This window comes from Delphinus delphis, chromosome 7 (assembly GCF_949987515.2).
Source record: "Delphinus delphis chromosome 7, mDelDel1.2, whole genome shotgun sequence".
NCBI classification, from domain to species: Eukaryota; Metazoa; Chordata; class Mammalia; order Artiodactyla; family Delphinidae; genus Delphinus; species Delphinus delphis.
Genome location: NC_082689.1, coordinates 57,988,288 through 58,005,641, shown reverse-complemented (window position 1 = coordinate 58,005,641; position 17,354 = coordinate 57,988,288). Strand labels below are relative to the sequence as shown.

At 38.8% G+C, this 17,354-nt stretch overlaps 1 protein-coding gene across 3 annotated transcripts in view; it reads right to left on the bottom strand.

Annotated features, from left to right (window-relative positions):
• Positions 1-17,354, bottom strand: part of CHN1 (chimerin 1) — a 173,529-nt gene that overhangs the window by 22,338 nt on the left and 133,837 nt on the right. For all 3 annotated transcript variants that reach the window (XM_060016554.1, XM_060016555.1, XM_060016557.1), the window contains one exon: positions 484-568. In XM_060016554.1, coding sequence (XP_059872537.1) covers positions 484-568 — 85 coding nt within the window. The remainder of the gene's footprint in view (positions 1-483; positions 569-17,354) is intronic.

Below are 17,354 nucleotides of genomic sequence, written 5' to 3'. Positions count from 1 at the left end.
TTCAGAATTTGGTAATCATCTTTTAAGATAAATTCACAGATTTTTAAAGCTTCAATTTGATTTCACAAAAGTTAGTAAGGACAATTCAGCTTAACAAGTTATCTTTAAAATTCAGTTTCTAAGGCAACAATCATAGGTCCCTGTACACTGCTTTAAAAAAATCATTCTTATAAATTTAGTTGCTGCAACATCAAAGGCAAGGCAAATATAACTGCCTTACTTTTATCTCCTTTTATCAGACTTTCTGAACAAGACAACTTCTCTCTTTTTAAAGGACCAGACTGCTGCCCATTAAGTACAAGAAGGTGAAGGGCAGATAAAATATCAATAGTCAAATTGGCTGCCTGAGAAATCCAGCCTGTTGCATGTTAAGAGCAAACGGGGGTCCAGCCCATTATATGTGCAGAAGAGCAAAGCTCCTCATGAGTTACTCCTTATAGCTTCATAACTTACACAATCAGGCGAAAAGGGAAGAGCTCTTACCTGCACATCTCACTCCCTGAGCAATGAGTCCCCACATGAAGTTGGCACAGTATTCACACCAGTGCGGCCCCCTGAATGTGTGGACCTGAAAAAGAGTAGTGACAAAGTGGCCCGAGGGGAGATTACAGACGAGATTATTTCCCTTCCAAGCAGTCATACACAAGCCATAGTCAGTATCAAGAGGCACAATATGGTTACAGTTAGAAAAACCTTGGTTGAGTGGAACTGCCAAGCAGTTACAATTTCCTTCAGAGCTTGATTTCCTCTTTGTTTTAGAAATGGTGATAAATCAAACCAATATTCTGCTATTTACTTTTGAAAACAATTTCTACAGTGGAATTTTCCAACTGGTCCCCTCCAGCTGGAAGCAGTCTCATCTATGCGCTATACAAGTACGGGCATATTCTGAGCGCTGCGGCATGCATGGGGATGAGGAGTGATGTAGACAGAATCTGTCTATAAGGATTTTGTCAGATGATCCATCTCCTGTCCTCTGTGACCACAGTCAGGGCCACGGGTGGTGAAGGTGGTATTTAGTGGCTGGTTACAAAAGAATCATCAAAAAGGGCTAATATCTGTTCAGAACCATTTGATACTATGTTAGCAAAAGAAAATGAATATATTTTAGAAACTGCAGAAGCTACAGTTGATCAGAAACCCTGTTTGAATACAGTAATTATTCACTCATCTTTCCAGCTCATAAAGGTTTTACCACATTTGATTCTTTTATCCCTAAGAAAGGAACCTCCAAAGAAGAAGGATTCAAATGCCAAGATACCTATAGACTTTATGGATAGGAAAGAGAAGCCATTCTAGCTTAACCTAAATGAAAAAATATTGGTAGAATAGAGCAATAAATCCAAACCCCAAACATTAAAGAATAAAAGAAAAAATATCTTGAATATTATCAGTAACACTTTAAGACTTCTGAGCAAATATTGGCTAAAAATGTACTCAAGAAATAAGTCAGGGCTTCCCTGGTGGCGCAGCGGTTGAGAGTCTGCCTGCCGATGCAGGGGACACGGGTTTGTGCCCCGGTCCGGGAAGATCCCACATGCCGCGGAGCGGCTGGGCCCATGAGCCATGGCTGCGGAGCCTGCACGTCCGGAGCCTGTGCTCCGCAACGGGAGAGGCCACAACAGTGAGAGGCCCGCGTACCGCAAAAAAAAAAAAAAAAAAGTCATCGTCAAAAGAAAAGGGAGGGACAGGGAACAAGGAAGTTACTGATCTGTATCAAATTGCATTTGCTTGAGATAATTTCTTACATATATATGATTTCCTCCATCAGAAAACAGTAATACAAGAGAGTGAAAATCACAAAGTGTGACGATTTGATTTCAACATAAATATCTGCCAAAACAGCTATGGCAAATAATGAAATTCACAGCTAAGACCGTCATTTTTACTACTGTTCTATTTATATAAGTGATTTTTTGTTTGTTGGTTGCTTATCTATTTTATACACAGTAGTGTGTATATGTTAATCCCAGCCTCCTAATTTATCCCTCCCCCTTTCCCCTTTCCTCTTTGGTAAACATTCTGTTTTGGAGATAAGTTCATCTGTGTCTTTTCCTTCCTTTTAGATTCCACATATAAACGATATCATATGGTATTTGTGTTTCTCTGTCTGGCTTACTTCACTCAGTATGATAATCTCTAGGTTCATCCATGTTACTGCAAGTGGCATTATTTCATTCTTCTTTATGGCTTAGTAGTATTCCATCGTGTGTGTGTGTGTGTGTGTGTGTGTATGTGTATGTCTTCTTTATCCATTCATCTGCTGATGGACATTTAGGTTGCTTCCATGTTTTGGCTATTGTAAATAGTGCTGCAATGAACTTTGGGGTTCTTGTATCTTTCTGAATTATGGTTTTCTTCAGATATACGCCAAGGAGTGGGATTGCTGGATCATATGGTAGTTCTATTTTTAGATTTTTAGGGAACCACCATACTGTTCTCTATAGTGGCTGCACCAATTTACATTCCTACCAACAGTATAGGAGGGTTTCCTTTTCTCCACACCCTCTCCAGCATTTATTGTTCGTGGACTTTTTAAAGATGGCCATTCTGACCGGTGTGAGGTGATACCTCACTGTAGTTCTGATTTGCATTTCTCTAATAATTAGCAATGTTGAGCATCTTTTCATATGCCTTTTGTCTATCTGTATGTCTTCTTTGGAGAAATGTCTATTTAGGTCTTCTGCCCATTTTCTGATTGGATAGTTTGTTTGATATTGAGCTATACGAGCTGTTTGTATATTTTGTCGGTCACATAGTTGGCAAATATTTTCTCCCATTCTGTAGGTTGTCTTTTCATTTTGTTTATGGTTCCTTTGCTGTGCAAAAGCTTTTAAGTTTAATTAGGTCTTATTTGTATATTAGTAAGTGGTTTTTAATATATATATATATAAATATATATATAAATAAATAAACGTACTTCAAATTTAAGAGGCTACTGAACATAAGACTTACCCTGAATGTAAGATACATATATTCCATTTAGAAAAACCATGCCAATTAATTTATGACATGCCACTGATTATAAGCTTAATCCCAATTTCAGAGATGTTAAAATGAAAAAAAAAGCATATAGTAGAATCAATGAAATATGGTATATCAGAATTCGAAATACTACTACTGGCCAAAATATCCATATATGGTAGCAGTGAATAACCCAGGGTTCATTCCAAGCAGGTATGTGCTTGTGACTCTGATCACTGCCAAGTAAGCTCAAGTACAAAATGTTGTGTTGATTTTGAAAAGGCAGCCATAATCCCTTCTATGTCTTTTATGGAAAAGGGTCAGGAATGCAGATACAGTTGCTTCTGGATTGTTAATGATGTTCACAGCCTGTAAACTGAAAGCATTTCCTGGAGTTCCTGAAGCCGAGCTCAAGATCAACTTTCAGACAGTCTGGGATGTCTTTATTTTCTTCTGTGTTCCTCTGAGTGAATAAAACTGGATAAAGTATGTAATCTTGCTTTTAATCTGAGGCGAATGAGTGAAATAGATAGCACTGACTCATATTTTAAAAGTTATATAATCATGAAATAGCTAGAGAATTGTGAAGTTATTTTTAGGGGAAGTCTCAGGATAATCCAGTTTTACTTAACTTGGTAAGGTTAATAAATTGGATTAGAAGTGTGGAGGAAGTCTGGTTTTGTACCTGCCAGTTACTCATGATAAAGGGTGTAAAGTTCTACTGGTATGTAAACCACTGAAACAGAGAAGGGCTCTTGGCAAACACAACTGGGTATTGAGATGTTGTGATAGAACCAATTCCCTTCCTCACCTTCACAAAGTAGTAATGAATGTGGCCTTTTGAAAACCTTGGGGCATTTCTTCATATTACATATGCTGAAGGAAGGGTTTCACTGTCCGAGCGGCCCAATGTTCTCTAATCAGAGGATCACACACGTATCTTAGAAAGTAAATCTTCAGGAAATTGTTCTTTATACATTTCCTTCTTGGACAGGTTTTTATAAAGGCATCTTGGGGGCTGGTTTTAGTGGTGGTGGTGTTTTTACTTTCGTTTTTTTAAACTGTTTGTAAGGCAGGTTATGTAGCTCTCCAGGAAATGGTTCTAGAAGTAGGCCTTGAAGCCCTGGAAGCTTACTAAACTTGTATTTGTATGACAGGATTTTACTGGATTCCCTTTTGAATTTTTGTATCTAAAATTTGTTACTTCTTAAATTTTATTTTGTGACTTTCATGAGGCTGGATTGTATTTGTAAAAATGGAGTATTGTAGTCTTTTTGTCTTTTTTATTCCCCTAGAGGTCATCAAAACAAATAGACATCACTCATTAATTATTTTTATTCATGCATAAACAGTTATTAGGTGATGACATATACAAAGATTAAACCAATTATTGGCTCAAGGAATTCACCATAGGTTTCTCCTGTTAAATATAACGTGAAAAGCCTCTTCTGAAAGTGTCTGCAAAGTGTGAGGGTAGCTGGGGTGGGCACTGCTCGGGTATTACGCGTGAGCTGCAGCTTCCAGGATGAGCAGGGTCAGCCAGGTGAGCAGAACAGGCCTGAATGGGGGTAGGCGTGTTGGAGCGGGGTGCATTAGGTGACGCTAATGACCGGCGTGGCAGGAGTTGAGAGGCAGACAGGGCCTCTTCCACGCCTACAAATGTATACTTTGTTCAGTCAGCAATGCAGGGCCACTGAAGATTTTTAAGGAAAGTGACACAGTCGAGGGGACAAGGCTGGAGGAAGACAGACGAGGGTGCTACAGCAGTAGTCCAGGTAACAGATGACACGGATCTGAACTCAGAGTGTACCGATGGAGAACATGGGGCAGAATCAACAGCACTTGGTGACTAACTGAATCGGAGGCAAAGGAGAGAGGAAGAACGAGGGCTAACTCTTAGGGGGAAGATGGCATTAACAGGGGGAAGAGAAGTAGCAGAACAGGTTTGGAAGTGAGGTGGGAGGGAAACAGTGGAAGAGATGGAAATGGCTGATTGAAGATTCCTGAGAAAGAGGAGGTAACCCATGGAGTAAGGTTCCTGAGGGCAACCAATGGAGATGGGAGCCAGGGCAGAGGGATTACTTTTGAATAAAAGAAAACTCAACTCTTCCCCTTCCCTGTGTTGGCAGGGCCAAGGGTAAGGGGAAGAGGATGGCTGTGCAGTGCAGGAGTGGTGGGGGCCTGGAGGCAGAAGGCTAAGGGAGTTCATACCCAATGGTCTAGTTTCTGTGTGTTAGGAAGTAAGTTCAGTCATGGAGCCAATGAAGAGTTTAGAAAAAGTGGGGAATAGGAACTGGAACTGGCCAGAAATTCAGAGAAGGGCTGTTGGACTTGAAAGCAAGTTTCTTTCCTGGATGTCATTACAATCATACTATAACAGTGTCAAGTGCATTAAAGAAAAAGTGACAAATACTTTCTTTCAAAAAGGGTGATTGTGTTATATTTGAGCTTTACCTAAATGTTTTATTTTATATGCAGTTTTACGTTATCAGTGATGTTTTTATCACATTTTACCAATTCAGAAAAAGGTATCTTTAACAAGTCAGTTGCACAAATTGTACAACTTAGAATAGCTCTGCAGTTGTTGTCCTCTACCTAGCACGATGGAAACAGGGCGCTGTTCCTGCACATGAGGCTCTAGGGCACTCACACCTGCAGATAATTCTGCTTCCTAGATATGGTTGCATTTTGATTACCCATCTCAGAATGATCAAATTAGAATGTAACAGGTATTCAAAACGCAACAATTAAAAGGTCAAAAGTTGCATCTTGGGGGTTCTTTCTGCTTAGGAGAATGCTAAGAAAGAGCTAGGGTGGGATCTGGTAGAAAGGAGGCCTGAGTGGTTCACAAGGAGTGCAGCTTGGGCCAAGTCCTGGTTTATAAGACAGAGTGACCTGTGCCTGTGATTCCCTGTAGTGTAGCAGACGCCCTTAGACATCTGCACAGGTCAACACCCAGGGAATCAAGGTTACTGATGTCTTCATAACAGAACACAACGAACACTCATTAAGTGACATTTTCCATTTTTAGGGGATTTCAATTCTAAATTGCCCCAGATTTTTATGTTTTCGTAAGTTTGTGTTTTAGTTTTCCTGCCTCTTCTTATTCTCCAAAGTTGTTGGCTCTTTTTCGTTCCTCCTAACCCTTCTCCCTTTTCCATCCACCAGTTCTTATTTATGGACCAGGAAATCTGATAACTTTGCTAGCACTGGATATAAATCAAGAAAATGTGTCATCTGTCTTCCTCTTGAAGGTGTTAAGAAACCAAACCAAACGAAACCCACCGAATTTCTGGTTCCTTGTCTGTGTTTCTTGTAGCTGAGGCTGAGGCACGGTGGTCTTGTGAGAAAGGAGGTGTTAGCACCTTGCTTTTTATTCTGTGACATTCTTTAGTCTCTAGTTACTGTTTCGTATAAGCAGAAGCCACCTCTGTTTCTGCTGTTTACTGTATGACCATAATGACATACATTGGCTTCATAAGGTGGGAAAATAACCAATTCCTTTATAAAGAGGACTGTTTCTTCCTTAGAGTTATTTAAACAAATCACTTGATCATTTTATAAAAAAGGGATTCCTCTGGGGGATGTTTTGGTATCAATCAGCATCATCATATAACAGTATCAGTGAGGTCAGAGATGGTCCTGAGAAAAGTAACCTCGTAAGTTGGCCACAAGTATGTTTTCTCTAGGCCACCTCCAAAGCTTTTGGTACATCTCGACAAATGAAAATGACAGAGTACACGGCTTGAATTATACCTTCATGAACAAAGGGCATAGCAACTTGTTTTAAAGACCTCTTCTCTTTTGCAACTGGAAAAAGGACAACTTTATTACCGTGGCATCTGAGATTGCTCTCACCTGTGAATACCTCCTGTCACATCAATCACCTTAAAACTGGGGATGAAAGACTGGATTAACTAATGGACCCAAAAGAGTCTGTTACAGGGAGGGCACTGGTCAGAAGCAGGCTGAAAAGGACAGACAGTGAGGGAGATGGGTGGGCTACGGAGAGGCCCACGTGGCACAGGCCAAGGGTCCTGTATCTCTGGTGTACTGACCTAGGTAAAAACTGAAGCCATGCTCACTGGGCCTACTGTCATACTGACCCAAACCCTGGCTTCTATAAGAAAACCAGCATGTCTGCTTCTCATGTTTCTGATGTTCACATCTCCAGTTTGAATGTCAGTAACAGAAACAATGGAAAAGAATTCCATGCTATTAGAAGAGAAAGAAAAATCCAGCACATCTTCATTATCCCTTCCAGGCCATAACACTACCTGTAGAAATAAGCATGAATGCAAACAGCCAAGCAGCATTCCTGCAAAGCCTGCTGCAAATGGAAACTCCGTTGGACGCAGTAAGAACGTTGGGGGAAATGAAATTGTGCTTGAAAAGGTGGGAATGACATTTCAGCTGCTGCTCTTAATTTGGGAGGCCCTGATGAGTCAGTTCTCCAGCGTGGTATTGGGCAATGAAGGGAGAGAACAGATGATCCAAATCGAAACGAAAGGAACATAGGTAGGCAGGCAGCTGGGCAGGAAAGGCTTTCTCTCTTTTTTTTTTTTCTTTTCCATTTTTATCTTTAGGGCAACCAGAATGTACTCTTTTAAGTAACCAATTTTAGCCTCACCAAGATGGCTTGATTTTGATCCAAAAGATTTGGAATTTAGAATTTGGGTCCTAATTTGACCTCTTCAGTTAAAGTATATGTTGATTTATACTACATAATGAGAAGAGAATGTAGAACATTGGCTATGATCATTAACAACAAATACATAAAATTGTATAGAGGTTCCCTACAGGAAAAAAAGGTAGGGAGGGGGAACTTAAAAATAGGAGTATCTTTAGTATCAAAGCAATACCTTTTTGCCTTGTTATTTAAACTATTAGTGGCCTTAACATTCTTCAGGAAAAACCTATAACAAACAGTAAGGTTTGGGTACGGTTAAGCCAGCAGCACTGATATCACGCTGACTATGCCTCCCCCTCTTGTCCTGATGGAATGACATGAAAGGTGGTGCCCACGGCAGGAAAGGCAGAAGGAATGCCCGGAGCACTTGCTGAAACATGGCTTCGAGCAGTACTTGGGGCTGGTGAGTGCCTGGTATAGGAGGGGCACACCCTCTGGCCAGCGGCAGACAGAATCTAGGAGGTTCTGTGTGCCTGGGGGCACTGGACAGCTGGCGAAGGGGCGCAGGTGCTAATAACAGCTTCTACAACTGGCTGCTACACATGATTGTGCAGGGACTCTGTGAGGCACAGACTTCACCTCACAAGTAGTTAACACCATCAGAAGTATTACTGTGAAAAGCATGACAAATGATAGAAAACTCAGTGACCTAATGTTTCAAGAGTGAGAAAACTGTTCAAAATTGAGGGAGATAACTATAAAAGCCTGCTGGACATACCATGGTCATACCACAAATAAGTGGTATCCCCTTAAATATGAGAAATAACTACAGGAAAAAGCTGATATAACCTGGTCAGGCTATGACAACACTAGTCCTACTTTACTAGTAGAGCAATTACTAGGACAACATTAATAATTTAACTCTTCTTCCACATGAAAAACATAAAAATGGTTTTTATTAATTGGCATATAAAACAGTACTTTCAACATGCACAGAAAAAATAATGAATTATTATCAATTCTACTCACACAGTCCATTCACCATAATCCTATACAGGGCCTTATTAACAAAGTTTAAATTTCTTTATGGCTTCCTTCATGATCTACATTTCCCTATCAACACTAGCCCAATGAAGGGGAAATATCTCTAAAATTACAGCTGAGGGACTTCCCCTGGAGGTCCAGTGGTTAAGACTCTGCGCTTCCACTGCAGGGGGCACAAGTTCGATCCCTGGTCAGGATCCTGTGGTGCGGCCAAAAGTAAATAAATAAATAAGTTACAGCTGAGCTGATGTGGTGCAAATGAACTTGCTCAGAATCGTACACAACCACATTAACACCGGAACACGAACGCAGTTTCTGGTGTCAAGGTTCTGTTCTAAGCTGCAAGAGTGGCCCCTTGCACAAAACCATCGACTTGAAATCCAGGCATCAGGCAGTGGAAACACCAAAGTAATCAAGGCATTTATTTTATTTATCACATTGCAAGGTACAGTTTGTATAATAAATGATGTAACAATAAATATCACCCAGTAATTAAAAAACACTTTCCATTTCAAAATATGGGTGTTTAAAGTATTAAAAAAAACTAAAATGTTTAGCCATTTTCCAGGTTTCAGAAGCAAATTTCTTTTTAATTTCTTTTCATCGGCGCTCTAATGAGAGCTTTACCTCTAAAGTGAATAACTGTTAAAGTTTCAACATGTCACATGCCATACCTAAAACACTTCTACTTTGACAGTTTAGTTTCATTACTTGGAATAATGTTTGCATTCAAATACCAGTAGTAAAAAAATATAGACACAGTGAATCAATACTTCAAAATACCAGTCTCCTAAAGTTCTATTATGAAGGTATTGATATCACAGGAAAATAAAATCAATGAATCAACTTGGTTGTGCAATAAAATCCACTGTATAATACACAGCTGAGTGACAGATAATCTCTATACCACATTGCAGTATGTAAACTGAACACTGAGAGACAAAAAACGCCTCAGACTAATCCACATTATCTTATGATCCATAATTCCACAAAGCTCCAAGCCTGTACTAATATTAACATTTCCACAAAACCAGATTTCAATTTCTCTTTGGTTTGGTTGTAAAAATGTCATCTAAAGCAGTCTGCTGTTAAAACATATTATATTATGAATAAAGTATTTCTCTAATACACCTGGAAAAAGGTTTGATTAAAATGTGCAAAAAAATTATTAAACTATGTAGTTCAAACCCTTTTTAAAGCTCTAGTAAAAGAGATCCAGATTTTCTCCATTGTTTTTCTATTGGTTTAATTGGGTCTTTTTCTAGTTTCCTAAGGTGGAAGCTAATTGATTTGACCTTTTTACTCTTTCCCCAAATAAGCACTTAATGGTATAAATTTCACTTTGAGCACTACTTCGGCCACATTCCACAAATTTTGATGTGTTGTATTTTTCTTTTTATTCAGTTCAAAATATTTTCCAATGTCCCTGTGATTACTTCTTTAATTCATGAGTTATTTAACAGTAAGTTGTTTAATTTCCAAATATGTGGGAACATTTTCAGATATCTGTTATTGATTTTGAATTTAATTCTGTCATGGTAAGAGGATATACTTTGTGTGATTTCAATCCTTTTACATTTATTGACACTTGTTTTATGGCCCAGAATATTGTCTATCTTGGTGAAGCTTTCATGTTCACTTGAATAGTATGTGTATTCTGCTGTTGCCAAGTAGAATACAAATATCAGTTAGGTCAAATTGGTTGATACTGTTGTTCAAGTCTTCTAAGCCCTTACTAATTTTCCATTTGTTCTATTTGTCTGTTTGTCTATTTGTCCTATGTCTGAGAGAGAAGTGTAGAGATCTCCATCTATAATTGTGGATTTGTCCATTTCACTTTTCAGTTCAGTTGTTGCTTTACATATTTTGAATCTGTTTTTAGGTGCATATAAAATTTAAATTATGTCCTCTGAATGAATTTTATTTTATTTATTTTTGGCTGTGTTGGGTCTTCGTTGCTGCACGCGGGCTTTCTCTAGCTGCGCAAGCGGGGGCTACTCTTTGTTGCGGTGTGAGGGTGTCTCGTTGAGGTGGCTTCTCTTGTTGTGCAGCACGGGTTCTAGGTGCACGGGCTTCAGTAGTTGTGGCATGCGGGCTCAGTAGTTGTGGCACATGGGCTTAGTTGCTCTGCGGCATGTGGGATCTTCCCGGACCAGGTATTGAACCTGTGTCCCTTGCACTGGCAGGTGGATTCTTAACCACTGTGCCACCAGGGAAGTCCCCTCTTAATGAATTTTAATGTTTTTACTGCCAATAATATTTATTCTGAAAACTACTATGTTTAGTATAAATATAGCTATTCTAATTTTCTTTGAATTACTGTCTATATGGTATATCTTTTTCTTTTTACCTCTCTGTGTCTTTAAAGTGGGTTTCTTGTGGATAGAATATGGTTGGGTCTTGGTTTTTAAATCCAATCTGACAACAACCTCTATCTTTCAATGGAGTGTTTAGTCTAGTTCCATTTAATGTAACTATCAGTATAATTGGGTTTAAATCTGTTATCTTGCTTTTTCCTTCTATATATTCCATTTGTTCTTTTTCCTCTTTTCTTGCATAGTTTTGGGTAAATTACATACTTTTTATGAATCCATTTTGCCTCCTCTATTAGCTTATAACTATTTTATTCTTTAGACTTCTAAGGTTTACAGTACACATCTTTAACAATATTATAGTCTACCCTCAATATATTATACCACTTCACGTATACTGTATCTTACAACAGTACATTTCCACTCCTCCCACCCTGTACTTTATGATATTGTTATTTGTTTTACTTGTACAAACTACATAATATATTACTATTTTTGCTTTAAACAGTAAACTTATGTTTTAAAAAACACTAAAATGAAGGAAAAGAAACATTTTACACTTACCTATATGTTTACCATTTCTGGCATTCTGTATTGTTTTGTACAGATCTAAATTTCCATCTGAAATTATTTTTCTTCTGTCTGAAGAACTTCCTTTAATATTCTTATAGCATAGGTCTCTTGGTAATGGATTCACTCAGTTTTTCTTTGTTTAAAAAACAAATATTTTATTTTGTCTTCATTTTTGAAAGATAGTTTTGCTGGATATAGAATTCTAGGTTATAGTTTTTGTTGTTGTCGTTGCGTACTTTGAAAATATTATTCCATTGTCTTGCATAGTTGCTGATGAGAATTTTGCTGTCATTCTTTTTTTTTTTTTTTTGCGCTACGCGGGCCTCCCACTGTTATGGCCTCTCCTGTTGCGGAGCACAGGCTCCGGATGGGCAGGCTCAGCGGCGCCGCTCCACGGCATGTGGGATCTTCCCGGACCGGGGCACGAACCCATGTCCCCTGCATCGGCAGGCAGACTCTCAACCACTGCGTCACCAGGGAAGTCCTGCTCTCATTCTTTATTCATCTGTATGTAACAAGTATTCTTCCCACTTCCCCTGCTGCTTTTTAAAGAACTTTGTAAAATATGTAAGAGTACCAGTGACAAAGGAAAATAATCCATGTTTCTCTGTTGACATATTTTTCCTACACTGAAATAATCTTTACTTAAAGATGTTAATAAAAAAAGTGTAATTTTCTTCTTTTATAAAAATGTACTTCTGGCTCCAAGTACACTGAAGTTAGATTGATTGGCATTGTCCCACTGGTCACTGATGCTGTGCCCCCCCCACCGTGAACTTTTGATTCTTTCTGTCTTCCATTTTGCTTATTTTTTATTGCTATGTCTTCTGGTTCACTAATCTTGTCTTCTGTGGTACCTAATATGCCATTAATACCATCCAATGTATTTTAAATTTCAGGTATATTTTTCATCTCTAGAGATTCCATTTGGATCGTTTTAAATAGTTTCCATTTCTTTCCTCACTGCAACCTTTAGTCTACTGCTAATTCAGTCATGTTACTAAGATGATGATACCATTTTGAGGACTTTTAAACAATGCCTTATGCTTTATGATGTCTTTCTACTCTGACTGGTGGGCAAAACTATACGCAGCCCAGGGACAATTTCAGTAATTATTCAGCCTATTGCTTTCTGGTGGTTTTCTGATAGTTTTTTCTCATGCAGGTGTAGATAAGTACCAAAGACTCATGAAGACTCCTATGCAGATCTCCAGAGCACTTTCTGTGTACATCTCTGTCCCCCAGGTACCCTGCCCCAGAAATTTTAGCTGCTTTGTCTTGCCAAACTCCAGTCTCTGTGTCCTCAACTTGGTTAGACCAGCAGGTCCTCTTTGGATTCCCGCTCCATGTGCTGTGGCCTAGAAACTGCCTCCAGGCAGTGAGAGCACTCTTAAGACTCATCTTGTTTGTGTTCCTTCTTTAGGTATCACAGAACTGTAACACCTGTTGTTCAACGTCTGACTGTTGTTTTATATACTTTTTATGGTTTGCTAGTTGTGTAAGATGGGAAGGTATATCTATTTCTTCCATCATGGCTGAAAGTGGGAGTTCAGATTATATTCTTGTTTCTATAACTGATCTTTCATGTGAGCTTGAACCTGATGTTAACCTAATCAGCAATTCTCAATGCCCTTTATATAGGCTGAACAGCTTCAGGATTCTTTTACTCTCATGCTCTACAAGCATGCTTCTCTCAGCAAAATGTTACATTAACATTGTTGTATTCAGTAGGCTGTATAGTAGGGTCTTGTAACTGGTGATTTCATTTGTCATTTAATGCTGTAGTGGGCATTTCTTATTTTTTAGCCATGCAGAATAGATGTCTTGTCTTTGGATAACGGTCCTCAATCCATGTGAACTGTATGGAGCTGATCCTATTCCAAGCTCCAGGGGAAGGTATGTGACCTAGATCTAAGCCAATAAGCACATTCCACTCTCCTAAACCATAGCTAATGGTTCACAGATGGGCATATAAGATAACTGTGTGAATGCCTACCAGGCCTAGACCTTTTGCTCAAATAGTCTCTTTTTTGGAGCTGACTAGAATCTGAGAACATACACAGCTGGAGCCTTTGCCAGCCATCTTGTCACCAGAGGGAGCCTAAAAAATGAAGACAGAGCTGGGAGGCAGGATTCTGGTAGCATTTTAAGCCCCTGGGCTAAGGGATACCTTCAACTAACACTGAACTTTTCCTACTAGGTGAGTTAATAATTTCCCATTTTGCCTCCATGAGCATGGGTTGGGCTTTCTGACACTTGCAATGTAAAGTTTCCCATCTGTTCCATCAAATGGTAAATATCAGTCATGGGTTCCAAGTGGATTTTTTAAAAAGACACACTGAAGCAATGTCATGCAGTTGTGGAGTAATGAGCTGTAATAGCAAACCATCAAAGCAAAATCACATACCTCCAAGAGATGGACCTTCTCTTTATGAATGCACTGTGCAAGCTTGTAAGGCAGAGCCACAAGCAGCCATCAGGGTGTGGAACATGTAAGGGCTAGAACTCCAAGAAAAGGGAGTTCTACAACAGAGAAAGAACGAGCCTGACATTTCAGGCCTGATCTGGGCAAATCCATTCACATAGCCAAAAACGTCATCTCTATTACAACAGTCTGTAGGATATCATCTACCATGTCAAGAATCCTCTGGCTCCCATGACCTAAAAATGAATATATTCTTTTCTTTTAAATTTTTGTCTGGACGACACTTTAAAAAAAACACCCAGTTCTACTTTTGCTCCCCCCAAAATATAAACATGTAGAAAATAAGCAGTTGACAATGTTCTTCAGAAGTGTAACACCACTGGGCTATTTCCCCTTTTCTTTTTAGCTTTCCTATTTTGCAGCCAGAAGAATAGTAAGATAATTTAATATGAGAAGTTAGTAAACCTGAAAAAAAGCTATTGGTATGGTATTTATCAGGAAAATAATCTGTAGTGGTTTTCAGATACCAGCAGTGCTGTGGTAAAATATCTAAGAAAGAAAAATCAATATCTGCATGTGTTCTCTTCACTTAAAAAATTCTTTCCTAGATTTATATTCCACTTCCTTTGGTGTTTATGCATGTCTCTCTTTTTTTCTCTGCCCTTTGGGCAATGATATACATATTTTTTTGCGGTATGCGGGCCTCTCCCGTTGCGGAGCACAGGCTCCGGACGTGCAGGCCCAGTGGCCATGGCTCACGGGCCCAGCCGCTCCGCGGCACGTGGGATCCTCCCGGACCGGGGCACGAAACCGCACCCCCTGCATCGGCAGGCGGACCCCCAACCACTGCGCCACCAGGGAAGCCCTGGGCAATGATATTCTTGTGTCAGATGCTATTACATACGAATAATGAATGCTGACTAATAATGATAATAATTGTACTGAGATACAGGGAAGTAAGATGTTATGAAATGTACATAGTCAAAGCATGTGCTTGAGGAATATTTTATTAAAGCCACAATAGGCTTCACTATTAAGTAAGACTCTTTGTCCTCCGAGGAACTTTGATATAGTGTGTCACAAAGAAGATGAAGTATAAAAGTATAATTTGTTGAACAAGGTTTTGGAAAACAGAAATGAAATATTATACATGTATCTCTCCTATTAACTTACAAAATAAGCAGAATAGAATTAAGACTTAATCCTCAGTTAAATCTGGGTGGGGGGATGGATATATGATACAAATGACTATAAAAAACTGCCTTTAAAGTACTAACATGTCCCAAATCCTTGAAGGTTAGATTACTGTGTGGACAAAAACTAAAGTATTAAGAGAACAGAATTCTGGAGGAGGTGACTTTTTAAAATTGTGTGTTCTTCCTAAGGATTTATTTACATCCTTAGCTTGTTACTGTGTCAGGAGTCACATGCCAGGCTGATTCTCTACTTTGGGATAAATTTTGGAGAAACCAAATTTTCTAAAACATTAAATCAGCAGGATATACATACATGATGGAAATCATCAATACCACATTAGAGGCAGTTGTCTACCAAAGGGTCTCAAATTAGGATACTGGTTGAAAATAAGAACTAGGATAGGTGCTGGTGAGAGAGAGTGCCAGGCTCCTCCTTAAGGTGTTTAAAAGTGGCAACCCTAACATCTTAAAGGCTGGCCTCAGGTTTCGTTTTATTTTTAAATTGTTTGGTTTTTGATTTCATAAAAGACATGGTACATCTAGTATGTTCCACTAACAGTCTCCTAGTGAAAACAAACTTGCAAATCTCTCCCCAAATGTTAAATTACTCTCTAATATTTTTTGTTTCTTAATTCCATAAGAGAGATAGGACACCTAATAAGTTCCACTAACAGTCTCCAAGTAAGAAAAACTTCCAAACCTCCCTCCAAATTTGAAAGCAACAAAAACAAAAATAGGCAAGTGAGACTACATCTAACGATAAATCTTCCGCACAGCAAAGGAAATAATCAACAGAGTGAAAAGTCAACCCATTGCTGGATCATAATAAAGTTTTAACTTTTTGAGGAACCTCCATGTTTTACATAATGGCTGTACCAATTTACATTGCCATCAACAGTGTACAAGAGTTCCCTTTTCTCCACATCCTCGCCTACACCAGTTATCTTTTGTCTTTTTGACAACAGCCATTCTAACAGGTGTGAGATGATATCTCATTTCACTGTGGTTTGATTTGCATTCCCCTGATGATCAGTGATGCTGAACACCTCTTCATACAGCTGTTGGCCATTTGTATATCTTCTTTTGAGAAAGGTCTATTCAGGTCCTTTGCTCATTTTTAAATCAAGTTTTTTGTTCGTTTTTGGTTTTTTTGCTATGGAGTTGTATGACTTCCCTATATATTTTGGATATTAACCCCTTATCAGATATATGATTTGCAAATATTTTCTCTTATTCCATAGGTTGCCTTTTCACTCTGCTGTTTCCTTTACTGTGCAGAAGTTTTTAGCTTGATGTAATCCCACCTGTCTATTTTTTCTTTTGCTGCCTATGCTTTGGTGCCATATCTAAATAATCATTGCCCAGACCACAGTTAAGAACGTTTTCTTCCCCTGTGCTTTCATCTACTAGTTTTTTGGTTTCAGGGCTTATATTTAAGTCTTTAATCTGTTTTGAGTTGGTTTTTATAAATGCTGTGAGATAGGGGCCAATTTCATTCTTTTGCATGTGGATATTCAGTTTTCCTAACATCATTTATTGAACAGACTATCCTTTCCCCATTTAGTGTTCTTGGAACCCTTGTTGAAGTTCAGTTGACCGCAGATGTATGGATTTATTTCTGGGGTTTCTAGTTCATTCCATTGGTCTACAGGTCTGTTTTTATGCCAGTGTACCATACTGTCTTGATTATTGGAGCTTTGTAATATATTTTGAAATCATTAAGTGTGGTGCCTTCAGTTTTGTTGTTTGTGCTCAAGATCGCTTTGGCTATTTAGGATATTTTGTGGTTCCACATGAATTTTAGGATGTCTTTTTCTATTTCTGTAAAGAATGTCATTGGGATTTTGATAGGCATTGCATTGAATATGTAGATCACTTTGGGTAGTATGGACATTTTAGCAATATTAATTCTTCTAATCCATGAAATGATGAGTTTCTCTTAAGTACAATATTTAAAGTTCTCTAGCTCCATAAAGTGGCTATGAAGAAGTATAAGCAACTATGTGCAAACCAACAAAAACCTTGTGAAATGTTTCCTTTTGGAATATTAATGTTAGGCAGTAACCCTTCCAATGACCTTAACGATCTAGATCTACACTCGAGGTGTCATAACCAGTTCCCCAGCCAGCATTACAAAACACAAGAAGGACAGACAGGACTGAGGTCGAGAGGGCCACAGTGCTGGGGTGCAGTGTACACGCCTGGATGGA